The sequence below is a fragment of the Pantherophis guttatus genome, chromosome 3 (genome assembly GCF_059756535.1).
Source record: "Pantherophis guttatus breed Tessera chromosome 3, ASM5975653v1, whole genome shotgun sequence".
Classification (NCBI taxonomy): domain Eukaryota; kingdom Metazoa; phylum Chordata; class Lepidosauria; order Squamata; family Colubridae; genus Pantherophis; species Pantherophis guttatus.
This window is the reverse complement of record NC_142065.1, coordinates 186,689,241-186,705,385: the sequence shown is the minus strand read 5'-3', so window position 1 is coordinate 186,705,385 and position 16,145 is coordinate 186,689,241. Positions and strand designations below refer to the sequence as shown.

Sequence of the window (16,145 nt, the reverse complement as noted above, 5' to 3'; positions counted from 1 at the left end):
CTTACCACCATTGCAGCATCCCCTTGGTCACGTGATCAAAATTCAGAAACTTGGCAACTGACAATTCATATTTATGACAGTTGCAGTGTCCCAGGGTCATGTGATCACCTTTTGTAACTTTCTGACAAGCAAAGTCAGTGGGGAAACCAGATTCACTTAACAACCCTGTTATTAACTTCACAACTGCAGTGATTTACTTAAACCCTGTGGGAAGAAAAGTCATAAAACTCACTTAACAAATGTCTCGCTTAGCGAGATTTAGAAATTTGGGGCTCAGTTGTGGTCATAAATCGAGGACTACCTGTATATACTTTGAAAAGACTCTTCTCTGAAACAGTTGAACATTACAAAGTCCAATCAGAATGATCTGGAGGATACAGTGCTTTCATCAAAATAATGAAAACAGAACCTTACTGCACACTCCACCTTACAAATACTTGTACTGTACATGTCTACCACATCACAGCAAACACAAGGGGTAAAGCTTTTTGTCAGCAATATCTTTAATCCAGACAGTTAGGTTAGTGGTTTGGTGATTTGGCTCATAATATATTGCATGTATTGTGTCATCTGGCCAACAGAAAACCCCTTTTCAACCTCTTGCATTAGGAAACCAGATGTCTTGAGCTTTCCCTTCCCCCTTAGATATCCTGTCAGAATCACCAGCTTCCTACAGCAAGGAACTAGTGATCTGAAACAAAATCATTCAGCACAGTGAAAGCCTCATTACTTTCCACTTCCTTCAAGCAAACTTGGTCAAGATTTCTGTGAGGAAGGGCTCTTCAATAAATATCTCAGGAAACAATTTCAGGCTTTCCTCATATGTCACATTACTAAACGTGCCATTTGCAAAACGTTCACTATCTCATATTGAAATTCAGTTAGTGTCATATGGTGCCAAAAAAAAAATGGAAAGCACTGGTTCTACCAAGTTTTTTTTATATATATATATATATAAATGAATACAACAAAAGATAAAACATGCAGACCACGGGTCATATGGTTTCCCTCAGTTACATGAAATAAGCAATGCTGATTTATTGGATTTTATTTTCCAGGGGAGGGGAGGGGATTGGAGCAGTAAATTTAAAGACCTCTTTTAAAAAAGCAAATATTCCCAAATCCCTAAATGAAAAAGAGGTTAAGAAGTAAAGCCTGTTTACTACAGAAATATCTTGAAGTTTTGAATTCCCAGATTTTCCCTCAGGCATTGGATCTGCATGGTAATTGAGTCTAGTGTATAAAGCTGTTGTTGTTATTAGATTTTATTTTATTTTTTTTTGCTTTTTTCCAATAGTGTATTGGGAACTTTGCTCAGTCGCATTGTATTATTTATATTTAAATTTGGGATATAGATATTTCAGCTATTGTTTTTACTTTTTTGTTATCAGTTGTTGGCTTGTTCTTCAACAGTCGCTATTTATTAATTTCTCACCTTTACTGTTTTTTATAAATACCTCAAGGTGGTGAAAGCACATATTACTCCTCCTTCCTTCTATTTTTGCCACAACAAAAACCCTGTGAGGTGGATTGGGCTGAGAGACTGCCCAAGGTCGCCCAGGTGGCTTTCATGGCTAAGACAAGACTTGAACTCACAATTTCCGGCTTTCTAGCCTAGTGCCTTAACCACTAGACCAAACTCATTCTCTATGTTCTCAATTTTCTATGTTTTATGGCTCGACTATGTTGAGACGGGCAGCCACTTAAACCATTTAAATAAAATAAGTAATCATCCATAGACTTTGTAGCTCCTAGCTAAAATAAAATCAACAATATTGCCTTCCCCAGTCCCAATTCATTATATATAAATTATGAGGTGGCAGTTCCAAAGGAGCTTTTTCAAGAGGCAACTGGACTTTCTTGTTTTTCTTTGAAGATGTTTCACTTCTCATCCAAGAAGCTTCTTCAGCTCTGAGGTGAAGAAGCTTCTTGGATAAGAAGTGAAACGTCTTCAAAGAAAAACCAGAAAGTCCAGTTGCCTCTTGAAAAAGCACCTTTGGGACAAACCATGACCTGAATTACTGAGAATTTCCAGACATATGAGGTGGCAGAATATAAAGGAAATTACAATGTATTACTGATTGTTGTGTGATAAAACTTAGTATTTTACTGTAATATTGTAATGCATATGAAGCTTGGATGAATCTAGAATTATTTAATCAGAACAAATCTTCTGCAAATAAAAAAAAATTACCCATAAAACATAAACTTAAATTTCAATTCAAAAGCAACTTCTATCATTTTAAATATCCACAGGACAAATACTTGTTATGCATTGTTAATTATCCACTTGCTGTACAATGTTTTTATTCAGTTGTTTAACAAGACGAGTGGGGAGGGAGAAACATTCAGTTACAATTCTCACATCGCATGAGATTTTATTTTTCTGTGTGTCTTTAAGACGGAGAAGTATTTCAGTGTTACATTTCATCATATCTAAATATTATCATGGTGAAGTAAACAGCTTTAAAAAAGGAATACAAAAGAGAATAAGTGGGGGAATACTTCTAGACCTTTCCATCATTGCTTCACACCATATGGTTGTCATATCATTTATTTGGGATCACTAGAATCAAAGATGCAACTTCTCTTTTCTTCTTCTAATTTTAGTGCTTTTCCTCAAAGGAGACATTAATGACAAAAACCATATGGTTGTGGGAACACGGGCCTTAATAAGTGCATTGAAATGCTGCTGTAACAATATGCATTAAAGTCTTGTTTTCATTAAGCTAATGTAACTCACAGACCCTCAGTTCCATTTTGCATTTATGGAGAAACATTTACTGGAAGGATATTAGACACCGTTCTAATTACCTAATCTGGCACCAGAATTAGAGCAAGCAAAATTGCTTTGCATTACCATATTTAAAAAAAAAAATTGGCAAAAGATGTTTATGGAGTCAGTAAATTAAACAGAGTACTGAGGGAAAGAGTGCATGTATTATGTCATTTGTATGTATACATTTGTTAATGGTCATGTATATGTCTCTCATTACTTATTTGCTTATGTAGCTATGCATATTTAATCTATCAATTATAGCATAATTTAATATATTCCCCAATCCCAATAGATATTTTCAGTACAAATTTCTCTAATTATAGGTTCTTTTTTCTTATTAATAAATATTAATTTAAAACAAGTTTTCAGCAATTCTTTGCGAATGTGCTTGATTTAATTCAATTTTAATAAAATATTAGAAGCTTACGGATCTCATCATTCCATTGCAAAGCTTGTTTATATTTTGTGACCAGGATTTCTTTTTTCAAACACATATTAATTCCCTTTCTGGGGATGAGCCAAAAAAGCCTGGCCAAAAACATCTGCATGCAAGATGTCTAGCACATGATATCATTTTCCTCAGTACCATTTGGGAATGATATTTAAAGACTGCATAGATGCATCCATATGCAAGGCTGAAAACACTGCCTACATAATGCTAGGAAGAAAACTTTGGTACAGATGGGAAGAGGATAGCAAGTATATACGAGTGGGCTTTTAGATATATGTCCATATACTAATATGAGTTCTACCTATGCTATTTCAAAATAAAAACTTCAGAAAACTTCATGAAATTAATATTAATTTATAATCCTGTTTCATGTATCTGGTAGAAGGAATAGAACTTTTAATGCCTGTGAGAAGATAAATGTGGAAGCTTCCAATACGGGCACAAATAAGGAATGCACATGATGAAAAAGCCACCCAGAAGTTTACTTGTTCACGTTTATACACACATGTACGCATACAAAGCTTCTTCGGCTCAGAAAAACGTCTTTTTTAAAAAAAAGTTACTTATAAAAGTAGATCTCTAGAATGAGTTAGCATAGGAGAATACAACATATGATGGATTCTGCAGCAAACAATCACCTTTTCAACAAGCTGCAAAACACGCTTGCTGAAATTTATCACATGGTACCTATTGCAGACAACTCACATCATATCGCATTCAGCACAAAACATGAACATTAACAGGAAGGGACCTTGGAGGTCCTCTGGTCTAACCCCCTCAACTGCTCAAGCAGTTGTTTAAATTTTCCTGCAAATTCCAAGTTTCACGAGACAATTCTTGATTTGGAAGTGTGTGCTAATGAAGTTTCATAGCAGACAGAAAATTATAGAAGCTCTGAGAATCTTTTAAGATCACAGGGAAAGTTTTACTTGCCTTTAGGAACTCTCTCTCTCCCTTTCTCTTTCCCTCCCTCCCTCCTTTTCTCTCTCTCTCCTCTCTTTCTCATTCCTCTCTCTCCCCCTCCCTCTCTCTCTCTCTCTTTCCCCTCCCTCCCCCTCTCTCCTCTCTCTCTCATTCCTCTCTCTCCCCTCCCTCTCTTTTCCCTCCCTCTCTCCCCTCCCTCTCTCTTTCTCCTTCCCCTCTCTCTCCCCTCACTCACTCCCCCTCCCTTTCTCTCCTCCCTCCCTCCCTCCCTCCCTCTCTCACTCATTTCTCTCTCTTTCCCCTCCCTCCCTCTCCCCCTCTCTCTCACTCATTTCTGTCTCTCTTTCCCCTCCCTCTCCCCCTCCCTCCCTCTCTCTCTCCCCCCTGTGTGTGTGTGTGTGTGTGTGTGTGTGTGTGTGTTCGTGCATGCGTACATATCTTTCTTTCCTCTCCTATCATCCTGTTCTGTCAAAGAGACCTTCACAACCCCCAAGCACACTGCAGTGCTTTTCCCTATTTCTGCCTGAGGCTGTACACAGCAGCTGGAGAAGGGCCAGATGGTCACAGAGGAGAGAGATGTTTGTTGTTCAGTATTGCAAAGCATATGATAGTTTTTCTTAGCCAGGAAAGTTCTTTCTCCTCTTTCTAGAAAAGCCCCATTCAAAGCTTTGTATTATTGGCAAAGTTACCAAATCATTGTTTGTTGACACCATAACTATGTTTCAGTTTTGATACAATTTTTTCCCCCAATGTTATCAATATTTAACACTGGAGTAAAAGGTGATGACTTCAGCCTTTTCTGATGTGTTGAGATTAGACATTGCAGAATTTCTAGTCTACATAGACAAGTCATGCGGGAAGTGATGTTCCACCTTTTTGTAATTTGAGAAAAACGGCCTTACATTCCATTTTTATCTATATATTTGTGACAGAGCTAACTGCTCACGGATATATGTCATAAGCTCCAAATACCTCCGGTATTTCGCTGTGCACTCAAGACCCTGTTGTTCTGCCAGGCCAGGCTATCAACATAATAATTTTAAATTGGGTGTTTTAAATTTCTGGGGTTTTAAATTGAGCCGAATTATTTAATAATTTTAAATTATTTTAATTGATGTTTGTCTTGTGCTTTTAATAGGCTGTACACCGCCCTGAGTCCTTCGGGAGAAGGGCGGTATAGAATTAAAATTATTATTATTATTATTATTATTATTATTATTATTATTATTATTATTATTATTATTATTTTCTCCCAGGCCAATTTGCCCCTGCTACAGCGGGAGCTCCTACATTGTGCAAGGCTGGCCAAGCAAAATCCCGCCCAGTACCTCGCTCAGCATGAGCAGCTGCTTCTGGATGCCAGCACCACCTCACCTGTTGACTCCTCAGAGCTGCTTCTCGATGTGAACGAAAACGGGAAGAGGCGAACTCCAGACAGGTAAACCTTTATGAGCATTTCTTCCAGGTAAACTGCCTTTGCAATGTTTTATTTTGCCAATGTTTGTCTCAACAGTATGCCTTCTTGTCCCTGCACAAATACCACAGATCTCCATCATCCAGCAAAAAGCATGGAACTTCTTTCTGTGTGTAAGGATGGATGGATGAGCATAAGCAAAGTAGACTGATGGATGGATGGGAATGGAATGTGTTACTTTAGTTTTGGCCTGGCATAACACTGGCATACAGTAAAGAAAAGCTACAATCGGAAGTGTAAAAAAGCACAGGGAACTTTTTATCACGTTTGGTGGCTCTGCCCAGAAATTAAGAAATATTGGAACAAGATAAAAACATGGATAGCAGAAATAACAGATTATGAAATTGAATTAGAGCCCAAAATTTTTTTATTAGGTATGATCAAAAAGAACATTAGGAATGACATAAAATATTTAATACTAATAATGGCGGCTAGACTAGCAGTAGCACAACTTTGAAAAACTAATAGATTGCCAACTGATCAGGAGCTAATACAAAAGATATACACATGCGCAGAAATGGACAAATTAACCTTAGAGTTACAGGAGGATTCAAAATATTTCACAATATGGAATAGATGGTACCAGTGGATAAATCAGAGAAGGCCAAATGGGTTGAGATGAAATTGCTGAACGCACTGTAAGCCGCCCTGAGTCTCCGGAGAAGGGCGGCATATAAATCAAATTAAAAAAAAAAAAAAATTTAGAGGAAATTAACATAATTGAAAAAAATGCACTGTCAGATAGATAGAAAATGAAATATCTCACTGTAGGTTTGTATATATGTATAATATAATAATAGAAATTAGTTAGTAGTTGAAGTCGTTTATTGTGTATGTATATGTAAAATTGTTTCTTGATTAAGTTAACTTTTAACTTAACCAAGCTTTTGTATGTTTTGTATGTTTTAAATGTTTTTTTTTAAGAATGAATAAAGTTTTGCTTTTTAAAAAAAAAAAAGAGAGAGAGAGATCCTCGAAAAGAGAAGTGAGAAATTTGAAGAAGGAAAAGAAATATATGTATGAATATATTTGGTGTATGAATATGCTGGTTTGTAAGTCTAGAAAGATGTAGAAAGATAATAAATGATGTTGGTATAAAAAAGAAAAAAAGAAAAGCTACAGTCAGAAAACGTAGCCCTTGGAGTGAAACTACCCATCCTACCTGTATTGGGCAGAAGGGATTTCAATGCATTGAGTCGCTTTGACTGCTGTTTCAAAATATTTAAAGAGAAAATGAGAAAATGTAAAGAGAAAATGAGAGTCTGTTACACCATCTTTATTGGACACACATGGATAGAAAAATGTGTTGCACAAAGGGAAGTGGATTTTGATTTAGCAAAATTTTTATAGATTACGAAGCAATTTATAGTAATGGCACAGTTACCCCACAGTTTATACATTGGAAAACTAATCTAACAGTGAAATGTAGAATTATTATTGAACTCAACTGTAGTTTATATATTATTTGCAAATTATGTAAACATACTGGATGTGATTTAATTTGCAGTGAACACAGTTTTCACACTGAAGAATGCTTATACTCTAAAAAAGATCCACTTCTTTACTTCCAATGTTTTCATTTAGTCCATTAGAATATATGCAACTTGAACTACCCAGAATGTGGGGGGAAGTATACAGAATTTGTCAAAATATCTCACAGTAACGTAATTATTAACTACTAAGATTCCTATGCATTCCTTATTGGCCTGCACATGATTGCCATATTTGACATATTTGGATAAATGTGCTGAATATATTGAAATCCCAGATCTTGCACATGTAATAAGCTAAATGTAATAAGGGTCTCAAAGTTGCAGCCTTGTATAAAATATATTGAATGACCATCTGCTGGGTGGCCCATAGACAGTATTCCAAGAAGAAGAGCAGCAAGGAAAAATGACCTGTTGGCTGGTTTTGGGTCACCACAGCATGTCTCCTAGCCACAGTAAGATATGGTTGGCTGGGCTACACAGGGGTGCCCTTCAGAAATTCCGATTAGTTCTCCAGTCCATGGCAGGTTGTGCTTTGGGGGCAATGCCACCCTTTTTGATCAGGGTGGCAGGGAAACAACACTTCTCTAAAGAAGACAGGCCAGGAAGGTTGAGCTGCATTAAAGAGAGAAGAAGGAAGTAGTCAAAGAGAAAGGAAGCTCTGGCCTCCAAGTCTCTTTGTTAGGGAGGGGTGGGAAAGACAATAGAAAGCAAGAACTCTAGGCAGGCAGGCAGGCAGGCAGGCAGGCAGGCAGGCAGGCAGGAAGGAAGGAAGGAAGGAAGGAAGGAAGGAAGGAAGGAAGGAAGGAAGGAAGGAAGGAAGGAAAAAGATGGAAAAGAAAAAGAAAAAAGATTGCGGGCAGCTGTTAGTTAAATACCATTTCAGTAGCAAAAATGAAATTGTGTTTAATTAGTGAAATATTTTGATTATTAGATTTGCATGCTTCTAAATCCTTCTAGACTTCCAGTGGCTTACAGTAGTGCATATCATGCAAAGTTCAGCAAGTCCCTGGGTTAACAACACCCCAGTTTAAGGAAAACTCGTAGTTTAAAAAGGAGCCTATCGTAGCAAAGTTTATGTTAAATACACAATGATTCAAGTTAAATACACAATGGTTCAAATTCATTATACAATACTACTTATACAATAATACTGTTTCATCTTACATACAATTTAATTGAAGGACAGACCTTGGGAACAGAACTCATTATTAAACTGAGGACTACCTGTAATAAAATACCATGGTAACCTGAACAAAATCCATATAAAATATAGAGTATACTAAGAAAATCAATAATAATAATAATGCAATATAAATTTATTTTACAAATTTATTGCTCGAGGTCTTACAAGATAATCATAGCAAAGACCGTGTTCAGCAAAGAAACTGAACAAACTCCATCAGAAATACTTCTCTCACAGTATGCCAGATTCCAAAGGATTTCAAATTGAAAAAAAAAAAAAAAGACATTTGAGCCATTTTTACATTTTCAAAGGAGAAGAATATACAGATAATAAAACCTAGAATTTGATACAGTCACCATCATTAGCATTATAGGTAGTCTTTGACTTACAATCAATCATTTAATGACCAAAATTACAACAGCCTTTGAAAAGGTCTGTAAAGCACTTCCGGCCATAATACTCCAAAATGTTTCACCACAACCCCCCTCCACAGTCATGTGATTGCACTCTGGATGCTTATGATTGGTTGCCAAGCATCCAAAATCATGTGATCATCATTTGCAACCTTCTCCGCTAGCTTCTCCAGAAAATCAATGGGAAAGCTGGCAGGAAAGGTGCAACCTGTTGCTGCCTGCCTCTTGTCTCTGTGGGTGGCTGAAAGAGACGGCTACTGAAGGGAGCTGAATTCCCCAATGGGATAGATAAAGGGACCTCAGATCCAGAACATGGAACATATTTCTTCTGTGCCTGGAGATAAGATGATTTCATCTGGGGAGATGGAGAAACAGAGCTTAGCTCCTGAAGATCTGAGCTCCATTCCTGCAGCTTGCCAAAGTGGTTCTTTTCTACCTATGGAGTGGAGCTGAAGTTAGCAGGCAATTTGTTGTTGTATCCACTTAATGATCCAGGCAATCACTTTACAACCACAACTGGAAATACCAGGATTGTGGTTCTTGAGCAAAACAGTCACAATGGCATCTTACTTTATGCCCACTTTACTCAATGATTGAGATTTTGGTCTCAATTGCAGTCACAAGTCAGGGACTATCATGCCTTTTCTATCTTGGCTGTAAGGTCAAATAGAGAAAATAAAAAAATTAGAATGGATACTGAAGTTAAAAATGCCCATATCATATCGGTATTTTTGAAATTGCTGAAATGCTGTTTTTTGAACTATCAGTTCTAGCTCCAGGCTACTTTGGAAGGGCAGTTTGGCCTATATGAAACTTTTTGCAGAGAATCCTACTGTGATTTTCATCATGAATAGAAGTAAATTTGGCATCCTGAAGTAAGTTTTTACCAGCTACTTGCTTTCAAAAAAGCTCCTATTCTTCTGGAAGCAATGTTAAGAGCATTTTAAGACAGGAATTTTATTCAAATTTTTGGCTGAGGCTGGATTTAGTTTGGCTTTGTTTTATTTTTTGGCAATTTAATACGTTATAAACACAAAGTATTTTTAAGTGGACCCATATTTAATAATTACCTCAATTTACATTCCCCATTTACATTTGTCACATTACATGCTATCTCTTCTAAAATAGAAGAGAAACGCTGCATTTCTTGTTTTAATTTTGATCTATGCACCCTCCTACCTTAATTACTTGAACAATAGCAATAGCACTTGGACTTAGATACCACTTCACAGTGCTTTAAAGGCCTTTCTGAGCAGTTTACAGAGTCAGCATATTGCCCCCAACAATCTGGATCCTCATTTTACTGACCTTGGAAGGATGGAAGGCCAAGTCAGCCTTAAGCCGGTCAGAATCGAACTCCTGGCAGTCTGCAGAACTACCCTGCCATACTGCAAATATATACAACTTCTGCCTGCCTTCCTTTCCTTTCCTCCTTTCCTTTCCTTTCCTTTCCTTTCCTTTCCTTTCCTTTGCTTTGCTTTGCTTTGCTTTGCTTTCCTTTCCTTTCCTTTCCTTTCCTTTCCTTTCCTTTCCTTTCCTTTCCTTTCCTTTCCTTCTTTTCCTTTCCTTTCCTTTCCTTTGCTTTCCTTTCCTTTGCTTTGCTTTCCTTTCCTTTCCTTTCCTTTCCTTTCCTTTCCTTCTTTTCCTTTCCTTTCCTTTCCTTCTTTTCCTTTCCTTTCCTTTCCTTTCCTTTGCTTTCCTTTCCTTTCCTTTCCTTTCCTTTCCTTTCCTTTCCTTTCCTTCCTTCCTTCCTTTCTTTCTTTCTCACCTTGTCTGCATATTAATTTTCTACCTCTTGCTTTTATATCTATATGCCCAGTTCTGCTGTATGCAAAGTTTTATGAAACACTGACAGCAGAACTCTCAGTGAATGTTTTCTTGGTGCATATGGTCTGACATGGATGAGCAGCCACGGTGAGATTTTGGAGTCTATTAAATGAGCTCATTAAAAAGATCAATCTGTTTCTGTAATAACACTGGAAGCCATCAGTCACTGAATGAGAGAAGAGAATGACACCTGAGGAGACAACACATTTTTAATAATTTTGCGTGGTATATCAGAAACAAAGTGAGAAATGGATATAGATATATGTATGTGTGCATATAAATTTGTATATGTATATATACAATTCTTTTTTCAATCCGTACAGAAAATGTGTATGTTTTCTAAAAAGAAGAGCTCATATTTGTGCATTTAAAAAAAAACTCTATTCATTTATATACAGCATCTTTTATTAAATGCCATATACTTTTGTTCTGAAGGGGATCCTGATCTCTTTAGCTATCATTAGGAGGAATTATTTTGGTTTTGAGTTTTTGGATCTAGATTATATTGCATTAGTTTTTAATATAATTAAAGTGACTATCACCACACTTAATTTCTTAGTTAGAAATTAATACATAGGAGCAGTTACTTTGGCATTGTGGACCACAGTTCATCGTTCTCTTTTACATAACTTCCAATCTTGTGAGTGATTCTATTCTACTCATCTTCCATAGTGAACAATAGTTGCACCTGACTATTCTTTTTCCTCATATCTGTTTTTTCACCCCTATCTCAAAGCCCAGCCAGTAGCTAATAACCTCTTTTCCCCTTGCATTTTTTAAAACTTTTGTTCTTTGTAATGGAAATTGTGCATGTCGCATTTTTGATCTTCAACTTGTAAGCCACCAAGTTTCACCTTGTAGGAGACACAGGTAGCACAAAAATTGAATAAATAAAATAAATACTGGTAACCTAGTATGTGCTCAGGAACCTGCAAGGCTTGTATTATTTGCAGATAGTCTCAGGTTCAGTCAAGGAAAAATTATTGAGAACTGTTCTTATCTATAGTTGCCACACTTAAGCCCCTGAATGCTACTAATAATGAATTATTTCTCTCGCCCCCACTTCTCCCAGCATACAATAATAAGGTGTGTCACGTAACGGGGTGAGCTCCCCTTACTTGTCCCAGCTTCTGCCAACCTAGCAGTTCAAAAGCACGTAAAAATGCAAGTTGAAAAATAGGGATCACTTTGGTGGGAAGATAACAGCATTCCATGTGCCTTTGGCGTTTAGTCTTGCCAGCCACATGACCACGGAGACGTCTTTGGACAGCGCTGGCTCTTCGGCTTTGAAATGGAGATGAGCACCACCCCCTAGAGTTGGGAACGACTAGCACATATGTGCGAGGGGAACCTATACATACATACATACATATATATATATATGTATATATATATATATATATGTGTGTGTGTGTGTGTGTGTGTATATATATATATATATATATATATATATATATATATATATATATATATATATATATATATATATATATGTTTTCTCAGGTTTTCGCGGGTGTTTGTATGTAGGTCTTTGGTTATTCAGGTCTTCTCCCACGTAAAATTGGAAGTGTCTTGGCGACGTTTCGACGAAGTCTCATTCGTCATCTTCAGGCTGGTGTTCTCGGCTTCGTGCTTCCAGGAGCAAATGTGCTCCTGGAAGCACGAAGCCGAGAACACCAGCCTGAAGAAACATCCATCATTGCTCAGAAAGAAAGCAAAAACGTGGCTGATTATTATTGTGCCACAAATGGAGAGCCAATTTGCCAGGCTAAAAACCAGGATACAGTGAGTTCTAATCATATCTTATGCATGAAAATCAGCTATGTGTCTTTGGACCAGTCATTCTTTCTCAGCCCAAGCCACCTCACAAGGTTGTAGTTGTGGGGAAAATAGAGGAAGGACTATTAGTTCACTGGCCTGAGTTATTTATAAAAATAATAACAGCAGGATATAAAGGACTAAATAAATAGAAGAAGGGAACTTCAGGGTAGATGAATAAAGAATTATATAACACTTTAAAATTACTTATGAAGGCAGATATATAGTTTAAAATTAAAATATATGCTTAAATAAATAGAAGATCTCAAAATGAAATGAATTATATCGTGGGATACCAAAGAAATTAATGGAGGTGGTTAGAAATGCTAAATTCCATCTTTGAGAATTCTTGGATAACTGGCGATTAGAGAAGTTTAGAGAAAAGCAATGTTACCCTTACCTTTAAAAAGGAAAGGAGGAGGGCCTGTACAATTTCAAACTTGTCAGCTTGATGTTTATACTGGCAAGGTTTTTAAACAAATTACTGAAGAAAGTATTTGTGAACTTAACTATAATACTTATCAAGAGCCACCATTGGTTTATCTCAAGTCACGCCAGACCCTTCCTTTTTCGTTTTTAAACATTTACCAGTTGAATAAATTGGAGAAATGCCATGGATAAAATGAACCTTGAGTTCAGCAAAGCATTCAACGAAGATTCTCATGACATCATGGTGACATATGGACTAGGTGTGAATGGGAAAATGGGAAAAGGATCTAAGTCTTGTAAACCAGTTGTGATGCATCTGCTATAAAAGCAAATGCTATTTGGGATGTGTTAATAGGAGCATAGAATCCAGTTGATGGAAAGCAATTATCTCTTTTTTAAATAGGCCCCACTTGGAATACTGTATTTGATTCTGGGCATCACAAAACATCAACAAATGGTAAATAAAGAGAAGAACTACCCAAATGGTAAAGGGGAATGGAAACCAAATCCTAGAAGGAACTGGTTTTAGTTATCTAAAAGTTGTCATGTAAAGAGAGAACATGTCTTGTTATATGTTCTCTGTTGTCTGAGAAAACAGGACTAGAATCAAAAGTTGAAAATACAGAGAAGTTGATTTCAGCTAGATATTAGAAGGGATTTTATGTTGGTAAAAGAGGTCAACCAGGTGAATGGATTTCCTTATAAAGTAGCAATAGCACTATACCACTTAGACTTATATACCGCTTCACAGTGCTTTACAGCTCTCTCTAAGCAGTTTACAGAGTCAGTATATTGCCCCCAACAATCTGGGTCCTCATTTTACCAACCTTGGAAGGATGAATCAACCTTGAGCCTGGTGAGATTCAAACTGCCAAATTGCAGTCACCCGGCAGTCAGCAGAAGAAGCCTTTAATACTGCATTCTAACCACTGCGCCAAAGCGGCTCTTCCTAATACATTTAGTAGTACATTTCTTCATTGGCAGTCTTCATTCAGAGGCTGGATCTGTAAGAAATGGTTTAGTAGATCCTGCATCAAGTGAGGTATTGTAATAGATGACCTTCCAACTTCATGATTCTGTTATTTTATTGAACCAATTTAAAATGGAATAGGAATACACAGCTCAAAACAGTCATTTAAATGTTAAGATTCAGATATGTTTCCCCACTTCTAAACTCTTGTCAAAAATATTTGCATTAAAGCTTTATACACCAATGCCAATTTTTCAGTTGGTTGCTCCACCTCTCCAAAACAATCCAATAAAATATACAGTTTTAACCTGTTATGACACTTTTCTTTCAACTTTATTTTTGCTTTGTCTGTCCCTCCATATTGAAGAAAAACCTCATTTCAACCTCTGCTTTAATTGCTACTATACAAACATAGATATTTTTCAAGTGGTCTTTGAGTATGGAGTTTCTAAAATGCATCTGTAAAATATTTGAAATGTAAATAGAAGACTATGCAGAATCCTGATTCCTTGATGTGCACTATGGATATAGAAATAAACAGATTTTTCCTGATTTGCCAAGATTTTTACATTAAAAATGATTATATAGGCAGTTTCTAGGTTAAGAATGTCCAACCTACAATGGACTGGTGGCTACTTTCTGCTGTGCAATTTTCTCATGCTTCCACTTACATTATAGCTGAGGTGGGCAAGAGATATTAGAACTTTATTGATAAAGGCTGTAAATAACAGACTCATGAAAGCCCAATTGCATTTCCCTCCTCTTCCCTCCTATACCGGAGAAAATCAAAGCAAGACAAATGATGTAACAATGGTTTGAAGGTACTGAATAAGTGGCTTACACTAAACAGGCTCTCATGCAGGGTTAACAAAAAACCTAAATCAAAAGATACACCGAGCAAAAGAAGGCAAAAATAATAAGCCATTTGGTTAAAGTTACAAACGTAGGACTGCTACCTCTGTATGAGTTGTTTCTATTGTAAACCCTATTCATTCATTTATTCATATATACAATTTGTATTTGCCTTTCTTCCCACAGGGCACTCAACCTAAACTGAATATATTTTGAGTTGAATCTAAAATTAGTATCAGTAGTAAATAATCTACAGGTAGTCCTCAATTTACAACCACAGTTGAGCCCAGAATTTATGTTGCTCAGTGAAAAATGTGTTAATTGACCCATTTTATGACTTTTCTTGCCACATGAATCACAATTCATGAATCACGAATCATGTTAAATTAGTAATATAGTTGTCGAGTGAATCTGGTTTCCCCATTTATTTTGCTTGTCAAAAGGTTGCAAAAGAGGTCAAATGACCCCGGGACACTGCAACCGTCATAAATGTGAGTCAGTTTTCAAGCATCCCGAATATCAATTATGTGACCGTGGGGTTGCTGCAACGGTCATAAGTGTGGGAAAATAGTCATAAGTCACTTTTTTCAGTGCCGTTGTTACTATGAATGGTCACTAAGTGAACTGTTGTAAGTTAAGGATGCAGTTTTCTCAAGCTGACACCCTCCACATAGGCTGGGACTATATCTCCCTATTTCTTGGGGGTGGGGGGCGCAGAGGAATTGAAGAAGGCAAAACAATCAAAGTTGTGCAGCACTTCCTTGTGGCTTGGAAAATGCCTTAATCGAATGTATGTATCTTTTTTTCCCCTAGAACCAAAGAAAATGGCTTTGACAGAGAGCCTTTGCACTCAGAGCATCCAAGCAAGCGGCCGTGCACTATTAGCCCGGGCCAGCGGTACAGTCCAAATAACAGCTTGTCTTACCAGCCTAATGGTCTGCCTCACCCTACTCCGCCTCCACCTCAGCATTACCGTTTGGATGATATGGCCATTGCCCACCACTACAGGGACTCATACAGACACCCCAACCACAGGGACCTCAGGGACAGAAACAGACCTATGGGTAAGCAAAGCTCTTCCTTCACTGGGGCTTCGGTCTCCATACATATCACCCTTCGGTTGTTATTTGAATCCCAGTGCTTGCCTGAAGATACCCATCCATGATATATTGTTTTATTTAGCCACGGTGGCGCATTGGTTAGAGTTCAGTACTGCAGGCTACTTCTACTGACTGCCAGCTGCCTGCAATTTGGCAGTTCGAATCTCACCAGGCTCAAGGTTGACTCAACTTTCCATCCTTGCGAGGTCGGTAAAATGAGGACCCAGATTATTGGGGGCAGTATGCTGACTCTGTAAACCGCTTAGAGAGGGCTGTAAAGCACTGTGAAGCGGTATATAAGTCTAAGTGCTATTGCTAAGTGCTATTTAGTTTCCTACTATGATTTTGATTGCTTATTTAATGTCCTATGAGTATCATTAAGTGTTGTGTCTTATGATTCATGATGAATGTATTTTTTAAGTACACTGAGAG

At 37.2% G+C, this 16,145-nt stretch overlaps 1 protein-coding gene across 7 annotated transcripts in view; it reads left to right on the top strand.

Moving 5' to 3' along the window:
- The window catches only part of RUNX1T1 (RUNX1 partner transcriptional co-repressor 1), a 149,513-nt gene that overhangs the window by 100,757 nt on the left and 32,611 nt on the right, over positions 1-16,145 (top strand). For all 7 annotated transcript variants that reach the window (XM_034422427.3, XM_034422426.3, XM_034422428.3 and 4 more), the window contains 2 exons: positions 5,411-5,592; positions 15,427-15,677. In XM_034422427.3, coding sequence (XP_034278318.1) covers positions 5,411-5,592; positions 15,427-15,677 — 433 coding nt within the window. The remainder of the gene's footprint in view (positions 1-5,410; positions 5,593-15,426; positions 15,678-16,145) is intronic.